General features: G+C 43.4%; 1 protein-coding gene across 1 annotated transcript in view; it reads left to right on the top strand.

The window, feature by feature from the left end:
- Positions 1-3,862: 3,862 nt before the first annotated feature.
- Positions 3,863-10,726, top strand: part of LOC117643362 (protein PXR1-like) — a 9,072-nt gene continuing 2,208 nt past the window's right edge. The window contains exons 1-6 of the mRNA XM_034382205.1: positions 3,863-3,961; positions 4,358-4,495; positions 4,573-4,611; positions 5,416-5,475; positions 5,577-5,642; positions 5,719-5,790. Coding sequence (XP_034238096.1) covers positions 3,863-3,961; positions 4,358-4,495; positions 4,573-4,611; positions 5,416-5,475; positions 5,577-5,642; positions 5,719-5,790 — 474 coding nt within the window. The remainder of the gene's footprint in view (positions 3,962-4,357; positions 4,496-4,572; positions 4,612-5,415; positions 5,476-5,576; positions 5,643-5,718; positions 5,791-10,726) is intronic.

Raw genomic sequence — 10,726 nt, 5'->3', positions numbered from 1 at the left:
GAATGTTCTTAATTTTGTATAGAGAATTCCAAAATCTGTTACAAATCGCCCCATACTCCCTTACGAGCGAAGCGAGCTTCGCGCCCACGACGTTTCGGCCTGTCCTAAGGATTCTACTAAAAACGGATGTAACTGTTCAAAAGTCTATAAACCAGCAATAATAGTGCTGATGAAGCTAGGGTATTTGAGCTGTCCTCGGCGGGTCCTAAGAATTAGCGTCCTTCCAAAGTGTACAAAATGGTCAATTGTGCGAGCGAAGCGAGCTAGAAGCCAGGGCTTTTCATCGCTTTAAGCCTGTTCAAATGACTGATTTGGCAGTTTTGTGGCGCTCTGATTTTAGTCCTTGGCATCTGGGGCCGCAGACAGGGTCTTTGGGGGCCCCGGCCGGGCTAGGGCCCACACGCAAAAAAATAATTTTCATCACAGCTAAAAAAATTAGCACCCGCACCAATAAGATTAGCTCTATAGGCGCAGCTAATTTTTTAACTGTGTGGCTAAAAAGTGTTAGCTGGGCGATTCTAGCAACGGATCTAACGGCCTAGCTGGAACTGTAAGGAATCCTTAGCTGTAAACCAATCAAATCTTGCTGATGAACTACTCAAGTTGTTTGCCCCCTAGTTATTCCGAGATGAAAAGATGAAACCATCATTACGAATAATGTCTACTCCATGTGGTCTAACGGTCACGGACACATCTTAAGAAGGACGGAGTCGTCAGTGACCCTTGACGCGCTCACGAATCACTCAGAATTGCCCGTGGGAGTCAATAGTGTCACTCCAGCAGGGGAAGCGATCCGCCACCTGTCAGACAATTGTAGTAGCGATGGCGCCCAGACTAAGTGAAAACGCATGCTACACTGTCACCGCGCGCGAGCGGCGGCGCGACGCGCGCAGCGCACTCTCGCGGCGACCCTCCTCCACCGCGACGGTGACTGGACGACGATGACATCAACTGGTCTCGTCAGATCGCATTTAGCTTGTTTACTAGAAATTTTTGAAGGCTTGCAAACAATAGTTAGCAGCCCACGACTAGCAGTATTAACAAACAAAATTGGCTAAATCCGCCACAAATTTGTGTTTTGCGAGAGTGGTTGCTTGGCAGGTAACCAGCTAACCATCTGGCCGCGCGCACCTGAGGTCGCTTGTAGCTGTGCTAGTTTTTTAGCGCCCGTGCTAAAAACGATCTGTTAAAAAAATTAGCACGGGTCTGATTTACATTTTTTTGCGTGCACCCGGGAATTCCCGGGCCCCCGGGCGGGCCAGTCCGCCCCTGTTAAAGTTAGGCTTCTTCATGTTTTCATAAAAACAAGCCTTGCCTCCACATTTTCCCTACATCTTCACCATTACTAGACAGCTGCAAGGCAGCGCAGCGCGGGCGAACGTATGTCAGTTGGTTTTTTTTAAAATATTTCTTATGTAGAACATTCGCGTCGCTCGTTCGCTAGTTTACCAAAGCAATTGTCTCAATTTTGTGCATCCTTTTCTTTGCGCATATTAATATAATTTGAAATGTAAAAAATTGTTTCTGGTTAATGGTTAGTAAGAAAATTTCGTTTTTTGTTTTCCAGTTTTCAGTTTCAATTTTTCTCCTTTTTTTCTTGATGGAAGGTAAAGGCCGTTTTGGAATAGTCGACTAATCGATTGTCAACTTCGATATGAGTTGTGTATTGTTGCCATGGTGACCGCGCAGTTCCGATTGTTTTGATTGTTTCGTTTTGGTGTTCACAATAACCTTGAAAATGGATAAACTTTCGGCTGTAAGATATTTATAAATTATCAAACCGAGTATAATTTAATTCTGAATTGTAATGTCTATAATGCGTTCTCTTTCAGGATGATTTTTAGTTTAACCTTTAGCAGAGATGACATGGAAGAAGTGGAGGAAGCCGTTTTGAATGTCATTATGGGGCCTTCTTTACCGGTGTTACTATATCATCTTCATTGTGTCCGTGCTTATGAAATTTGTTTATAAAGGAGAGTGTTAATAATAGTACACGTTGGTGTGTTTAAAATCTACCTTTTCAATTGTTTTTTTCCGTCCACGTTTTGATTTTTTGCCTTCTGTTCATGTTGAATGTGTTTGTCACGGGAAGGAAAAAACGCTCATTAGCATCGTCACAAATCATATCTTGTAGTGCGAAGCCGGTTTTAAGTTTTTTATGCATGCGGGGACGATTTAAAATAGCATACCCCTTCCAGCCTATTACCAAACTTTGCACGCGGAGGAGATGCGTTAATGCAATGATTTTTAAAGGGTAATTTTTCCTGTATTTACGCTAAGTATTAAAAGTCTTGAAGGGGTATAATGGTTTTGTGGATGTTTAACACTTATTGTTATTCTTACTCCATGGACGGAAATCAATGGATTGGAAAAATGGACGGAAATGGGTAGATAGAAATGTTTGGACGGAGATGGGTGGACAGAAATGTTTCGATTGAAATGTGCGGTCGGACAAAAGGTAGTGGACGGAAATTGGTGGACGGAAATGAATGTGTGGAAATGGGTGCACAAAAATGAATGGACGGAAATGGGTAGACGGAAATGGGTGGACAAACATGGGTGGACGGAAATGGGCAGACGGAAATGCGTAGACAAAGATGTGTGGACGGAAATGAATGGATGAAATGGCTTAGGGCGATTAATTAGAAGAACGGCATACGGCGAGAGCCTAAATCGAAGGTTGTGGGCGATAAGTTTAAAGCGATGGTTAGGTTATGTTAGGTTAGGCGACGTTTTCGGGCGATGCCTTTGTGCGACGAGTTTGGGCGACGCCTTTGCGCGATGCCTTTGGGCGACGTGTTTTGGCGACGCGTTTGGGCGAAGCTTTTAAGCGACGCCTTTGGGCCAGCGTATTGCAAAATGGCATACGATCCGAGTCATCCTATGAAATGCAGTCTTCACTCCGAATGGGTGCAAACATAAACATTTTAGAATCAACGCGGTAGATAAGTTCATTAGAAACGGTGGCCGCGCAATACGATGCTTTGTTTTCTCCCGCTGGAAATGAGTGGTTTTATTACTGCGGTGTATGCTCTAGAAACTGAAGAGAGTGCATGGCATGCTCCTCCTAGGAGTCAACCACAAAGCACACTCTTCCCAAGAGCATGCTTGCAAGCACACTCTTCCCAAGAGCATGCTTGCAAGCACACTCTTCCCAAGAGCATGCTTGCAAGCACACTCTTCCCAAGAGCATGCTTGCAAGCACACTCTTCCCAGGAGCATGCTTTTAAGCACTCTCCTTGCTAGCAAGCATGCTCCCAGGAAGAGCGTGCTTGTCAAGCATGCTCTTGGTAAGAGTGTGCTTTGTGGTTGACTCCTAGGAGGAGCATGCCATGCACTCTCTTCAGTTTCTAGAGTGTTTGTGTTCCGTCTTGTTTGGTTTATTTCAACATTCATTTATTTTTTCTTTGGCTATCTTTGCTTTTATTTATTTTCGTGTGTTTGAAACTTTTTGTTTTTTGGCTATCTAAAACCGGTTTTCTTTGTACGTCTTTATAAAAGTAGTTCGTTGTTTGTTCATTTAAAACCTGTTCTTTTTTATCTATGTAAATCCATCGTTTTTAGGTTCATTTTAAAATGTTTTTGTTTTTCATGCATTTAAACCCAGTCTTTCTCTGTCTATTCTAAACGTAATAATTGTCCTTTCATTTGAAATATATTTGACTTTCGTATACTCTAGAAACTGAAGAGAGTGCATGGCATGCTCCTCCTAGGAGTCAACCACAAAGCACACTCTTCCCAAGAGCATGCTTGCAAGCACACTCTTCCCAAGAGCATGCTTGCAAGCACACTCTTCCCAAGAGCATGCTTGCAAGCACACTCTTCCTGGGAGCATGCTTGCAAGCACACTCTTCCCAGGAGCATGCTTTCAAGCACTCTCCTTGCTAGCAAGCATGCTCCCAGGAAGAGCGTGCTTGTCAAGCATGCTCCTGGGAAGAGTGTGCTTGCAAGCATGCTCTTGGTAAGAGTGTGCTCTGTGGTTGACTCCTAGGAGGAGCATGCCATGCACTCTCTTCAGTTTCTAGAGTATTCACGGGCGCCCACAAGTTTTGATGACGGTGGTGCGGGGACGTCGTACCTCCCTCCCTCCCTGGCTGAAAACTTCCCTCTTTAACAGTCGTTTCGTATTTTTCCAATAAAGGGTTTCTTCTTTTCCTTTCTTTTCTTTCCTTTTCTTTATTTCTATCCCTTTTAGCTCCATGACTCCCTTTCCTCTTCCTAACCTTTCTCTTTCCTGAATTTACGGTGGTGCGGCCGTGTGAGCGCCCTTGTGTATAACTAAAACCGTTTTTTTTTTCTTCCCATTTAAAACTTTTTTCTTTGCGATATTGACTCATCTTTTTTTTTCTTTGTTTAGGGAATGCTCACTTGTGATGAAACTGACAATGTGGTTATGAGTAAGAAGAGAAAAATCGATGATGCCGGATCGTCAAGTGATGCAGGGCCGAGCAAAGATCATTCCGAAAAGAAGAAAGAAAAGAAAAAGATGTCAAAGGTTTTTTAAAAATTATAATTCTTTCTTTCAATTGAATGGAAACAAAAAACAATTTAATATGTGTTGAATATTTACAGGAAAAGAAGAAGATGAAACGCACGAATAAAGAAAATGAGGCAAATTTCAATTTCATTGCTAGAGGTTTTAAAAGCACGGCATTGGGCGGTGTCTTTGGGCGACGCATTCGAAGGACGCCTTTAAGCAACGCGTTTGAATGGCGCGTTTATGCGACGCGTTTGAACGACGCTTTTGGGCCACGCCTTTACAGGACGATTTTGGCGAGGTTTTTGAAGCAAGGTTTTGGGTACAAGTTTGGGCGACGGTTGTGCGCGTTGCGTTTGGACGATGGCTTTGGGCGACGCGTTAGGGCGACGCGTTCGTGCGACGCGTTTGGGCGACACTTGGATTTTGTCTGTAAATCTACATGGGGACGGCATGGTGCGACTTTTTTGGGCGACGTTTTTGAAGGGGGGGCCAACATGTGTTCCACATTTTAAGCTTAATGCGTCAATATAAATTGAGGGGGGAATCGCTTGAAAGCGAAAGCTTAGCATGATAATTTTGGTCGCTGTCTTTGGGCATTGGTTTTGTGCGTTAGCTTTTGTCGACTATTTCCGACAACGCGTTTGACCAACGCGTTTGGGCGACACCTGTTGTGCGACGCGTTTGGGCGACGGGTTTTGGCGACATCGCTTGGATTGAACATCGTATAAAGTTGCTAATGGTTTGGGGAAGTTTGACAATTTCCACATGGACGGAAATCAGTGGAGGGAAATAAATTGACGAAAATGAGTTGACAGAAAAAAATGGACGGGTTAGTGCTTGGGCGATCGCTTTGTGGGACGTATTTGTACTACGGCTTTTAGCGCTGTTGCGAGCGACGGCTTAGGGCAACGAGTAATTGTTGTTTTTTTTTGCAGGCTGGGACTTCATCATCAAAAGATGAAAATGAAGAAGCTCAAAAGTCATCCGAAGATGAGGTAATTTGTGTTATGTTTATGTGGAGTTTAAGTTGTAATGATTTATTGTTGTAATGGTAAATAAAGTTTTTAGCTAACTGGGCATTTTTTTCAAATTTCAGGATCTTGCTTCATCGTCTACTGATACCCAAGGGGAAAAGAAGCCAGGAAAAACTACAAAGCCAAAGGTATTTTTAAATTTCAATTTTTTCTTTGAGTATAACGGAAACTGTAAAGGATTTAATATATGTTCAAAATTTACAGGAAAAGAAGACATCAAATAAGGCAGATGGAATAGAACAAAAGAAGCGTGAAGGCAGCAATAAGAAAAATGAGGTAAATTTCATTTTTATTTAATCGGACGAGAAAAGTTTTTTTTAAAAAGCTCATGTTAGAAAAAGGGAATTTTTTTTTTTTTTTAACAATATAGTGTGGTAAATGGGTGGGTGTGTGGACGGCTTAAGGCGACATTTTAGCATGACAATTTTGGGCAGTGTCTTTGGCCCTTCGTTTTGTCCGCTGCTTTTCTGCGCTGCCTTTGGGCGATGCTTTTGGGCGACGCCTTTGGGCGACGCCTTTGGGCGACGCCTTTGGGCGACGCCTTTGGGCGACGCCTTTGGGCGACGCCTTTGGGCGACGCCTTTGGGCGACGCCTTTGGGCGACGCCTTTGGGCGACGCCTTTGGGCGACCCCGGGGGGCCCCCCTTTGGGGGACGCCCTTTTGGGGGACGCCTTTTGGGGGACGCCCTTTTGGGGGACGCCTTTGGGCGACGCCTTTGGGCGACGCCTTTGGGCGACGCCTTTGGGCGACGCCTTTGGGCGACGCCTTTGGGCGACGCCTTTGGGCGACGCCTTTGGGCGACGCCTTTGGGCGACGCCTTTAACCGACGCCTTTAACCGACGCTTGTAAGCGACGCCTTTAAGCGACGCCTTTAAGCGACGCATTTGGGGACGTGTTTAGGGCGAAAATGGGTGGACGGAAATGGCTTAGAACAACAGTTTAATTTGACCGTTTAGGGTGACGGCTTAAAGGACGGTTTGGAAGACAAATTTAGGGAGACGGCCCAGAGTGAAACGTTAGGATGATAACTCAGAGCAATGCCTTGGGTCACGGCTTTGGCCGACTTTTTCAAGTAACGCCTTTGTCCGTCGCTGTTGGGCGACAACTTTAAATGACGTCTTTGAAAGACGTTTCGACGCTTTGATGCGTAGACGCATTCGGGTGGATGGAAATTGGTGGTTGGAAGTGGGTGGACGGAAATAGGTTGACGAAAATGAATAGACAGCAGTCCTAGCCTTCAAGAAGTTGACTGACCCGGTCCCTGACATAACTTAAACTTCGGATTTTACGCTGATGAGGAAAAGAGCTGCCTTGCTCTGTAGTTTTGTCTTCTGGTAATCCATATTTTGAAATTTTCAGAAAATGCTTGGATAATACCAGTAGAAAGGAGAGTTCCACGTAGAGCCCTAGATATAGTCCGATATCGGTCCTACAAGAGTTCCTAGGCCTAAATTCTTGGTCTACATGTTGTAACTTAAATTTATCACGTCCATTAACATCAATAGATGCATGGGAATGTAGCTAATTACCTACTGTCCCAAGTTACCCCCGGTCATGGGGTAACTTGGGACACTCTTTCGAGACCGCTTGTAAACGATATAATCGAGGCAAATGAACCAGACAAGCATGCAATCATGGGGAAAGGGTCAAACTTTAACATAGTTAGGATCCATTGGTCTGGGTTGAGAATCTTGCCTCTAGCGTTCAAAAAACGTGAAAAAGCGTCCCAAGTTACACGGTAAAAACGGTTCCTGGTTTTCCCAGGAAGTCCCTGGAAATCGCCTATGCCTTCACCATTGGCTTCCTGGGAAAACCAGGTTCCGTTTTTACCGTGTACCCCCGTTGACGGTACGGCATTTACCGTACCTAAAAGTACAGCGTTTACCGTACTTACCCATTGAAGTACGGTGTTTGCCGAACCTAGAAGTACAGCGTTTACCGTACCCATTGAAGTACGGTGCTCACCGTACCTAGAAGTACAGCGTTTACTGTACCTGGAAGTACGGCGATCACCCCAATTTGTACAATGCACTTGTCAAGAAGTAGTCATTTCTTGACATCAAATTCAATTTACGAGATTTTGAAAATTTACTTTAACTCTTTAGAATTGAATTTAACGCAAGATCTCTTCAACTTTACGTTAAAAGTGCCGCCTTGAAGTCCAAGGGGATGTCCTGTTATATTTCTAAGGGATTTGAGTGAATTTTCTAATTTCACAAAAAGTGGTTTTAAATCAAGTAAATTTTTTTTAAAAGTGGTCCAAATAAAGATGTTCTTACAGAAATTGATTCGTCTCGTCAAGACAAACAAAAAATGTCAACGCATGTCATAGGTTTGGATGGAAAATGAAAAAGCTATTAACCCACAAGGATCCAGGTCAACTCGCCCCAAATAACTCGTCCCCAGTCTATCCCGACACCCACGCCCTTCCGGTCCCGTCCCTTCGGTCCCCAGGTTAAGTCGCCACCAATTCTCTCATACTAAAATAGGGTGTAAATTTTTCAAAATTGTCCAAAATGACTTTACTATACATCAAAGAATTCGTCTCAAGACAATGCTCACGTGTCATGAGCTTCGACGCAAACTAAGAAAGTTCGTTCGAGAATTCAAGTAAAAGGGCCCAAAAATGATACATCTTTTCGTACCCAGAAAAAAAACTTACGGTGGGACGACCAAATCCTTTTAGGATTTTTTTCCAATATGTGAGATGATCAGGGGAGGAAAGTCACATCGAAATCGAAGATGAGCTTTTTTTGAAACAACGATTTTTCGAGGAAAAAAAAAAAAATTACGTTAAATCGAGAGAGCGACATCAAAACTTCACCCAATCGTCTCAAAACTATTTCCGTCGCGTTCCCCAGCTTTTTTAACGTAAAGAACCTTTGTCGGAAGAAATATAAAAACGTTCAGTAAGTACGGAGAAAAATAAAGGAAATATCATGATCCTGACCAAAGTGAAAACTTTGCTATGTTACAACAGCTAAACGGGGTGATATATCGCATAATCCTTTGACATTGGATCTTTTCATAATGACCCCTACCCCTAAAAAAAAATTTCATCCACATCGAAGAGATGGGTTTCCAAGAGTTCGTTGGTTTAGCATGGAACCGCTCAGTAGTAAGGCAGACCTGCCTGTCGGGGATTTGGCGGGAAATTCAAAAATGAGCATTTGGGGCCGAGTAGGCACAACTGCTGGGGCGAGTCTCAAATGAAACTGGGGGCGGCTTAGCCCGGGTGCGAGAAAGACCGGGGAAAGAGTTAACCGGGGCGGAGTTCTTCGTCACCCACCCACAAACTTTAAAAATGGTCAAAAAATGACCTTTTTGGTACTTTTGAAGCTCAATAACGTTGTCATTTCCCATCCAAACCTATGAGATGTGTTGACATTTTTTGTTTGCCTTGTCGAGACGAATCTATTTCTATAAAAAGATCTTGATTTGAACCACTTTGAAAATTCACTCAAACCCCTTGGAAATAAACAAGACATCCCCTTGGATTTCAAGGCGGCATTTTTACCGTGTTTGTACAAACTACGGGAATCGCTGTACTTCCAGGGGGCCGTTCAAATATGACGTCACACTTAGGCTCATTTTTCGACCCCTCCCCCCCTATAGTCACAAATTGTCACTATTTTTTCTCAGCCCTCCCCTCCCCGTGACGTCACATGGCCCAAATCATTTTTCTTGGAAACTGGGATAGATACGCGACTAGATCGTCTCAAATAGGTGCAAATTTAGATTTCATATTTATTTGATTGCATTTTGACAAATCCGGTTGAATCCGGTCTAACGCGAACTTGTTCGGAAAAATCTGAGACAGCTTAAATACTTAAGCCGGTGACTAAATTGTCAGCAATCCCCGCCTACTTCAGCTTAAATTAGCTGAAGTAGGCGGGGATTGCTGATTTCAGTTCATTTTTAAGAGGCTCACACCTAGTATATTTGGCAACTTTACACTGTTGAAAAGTGTGATGTCACAAAGCCTTCATTCCCCTCTCCCCCATGTCACACTTGGTCACGATTTCTCGGACCCCTCCCTTCCTAAAAAGTGACGTTATATTTGAACGGCCCCCAGGTACGGTAAACGCTGTTGTACTTCAAGGTACGGTAAACACCGTACTTTTAAGTACGGCAAATCCTGGTAATAAATTAACGGCGAATACCGTAAGGGAGTATGGGGCGATTTGTAACAGGGGCGATTCGTAACAAATGCGTCTATAAGTGGAGGGAGCAGAGGAAAATCTGAGTATGGCCCCTCTTCCGCTTCAAGTACAGGGTCGTTGAACAATCGAATCGGATGTGATCGGTGCTGGGTAATTCTTTCCCAAGTCACCCGAGGTCCCGAAATCGATGTCTCCGATTCCGACGAAACTTTGTGGGTGTGTTCCCTATGGAGCAAAGAGCTCCAGAAAAAAATTTCAACTTTTTTGGTCGGCCCAAAAAAATTTAATCACGTATTTTGTAAAAAACACTGAAACCTGCACTAAAAATTTGTTTGTTGCCTGAGGGCGACCTGCCCGGTGGATTTTTTTCTTTTCATGGTACTGAAAAAAAAAGTCCCCGAGAGCCACTTTAAAAGTGACTTGTTCCAGGAGATATGGACCAAAAAATTCGTTTTTCGCGAATACCCAAAAAATGCATCCGAATTTTTTTGATGATAATTTTTTTTTAGGAAGGTCCTGTGGTGGTCTATCACCCTTATTGGTTTTGGGTTTGGCCAATGGAAAACCGAATAAAAATTGCGTTTTTTCCGTTTTTTCCGCAGTTTTTTGGGCCCCTAGTATCGCCTTTTAAGTCTGACTTAATGAGCGCCATTAGACTTTTTTTTTGCCTTTTCAAGACGAATCGATTGATATAAGTTGAAGTCAAATCGGAGTATTTTGAAAAATTGCCCTTTTTACGGGGAAACCCAAATAATCTAGATGCGTAAAAAAGGCGATTTTTCAAAATACTCCGATTTGACTTCAACTTTATCAATCGATTCGTCTTGAAAAGGCGAAAAAAAAGTCTAATGGGCTCATTAAGTCAGACTTAAAATGGCGATACTATGGGCCAAAAACTGCGGAAAAAAACGGAAAAAAAAGCAATTTTTATTCGGTTTCCATTGGCCAAACCCAAAACCCAAAAAGGGTGATAGACCACCACAGGACCTTCCTAAAAAAAAAATTTTCATCAAAAAATTCGGATGCATTTTTTGGGTATTCGCGAAAA

The sequence above is a fragment of the Thrips palmi genome, unplaced genomic scaffold (genome assembly GCF_012932325.1).
Source record: "Thrips palmi isolate BJ-2018 unplaced genomic scaffold, TpBJ-2018v1 HiC_scaffold_17, whole genome shotgun sequence".
Taxonomy (NCBI): Eukaryota; Metazoa; Arthropoda; class Insecta; order Thysanoptera; family Thripidae; genus Thrips; species Thrips palmi.
Note: the sequence above shows the minus strand (reverse complement) of the source record. Positions and strands in the feature narration are given on the sequence as shown.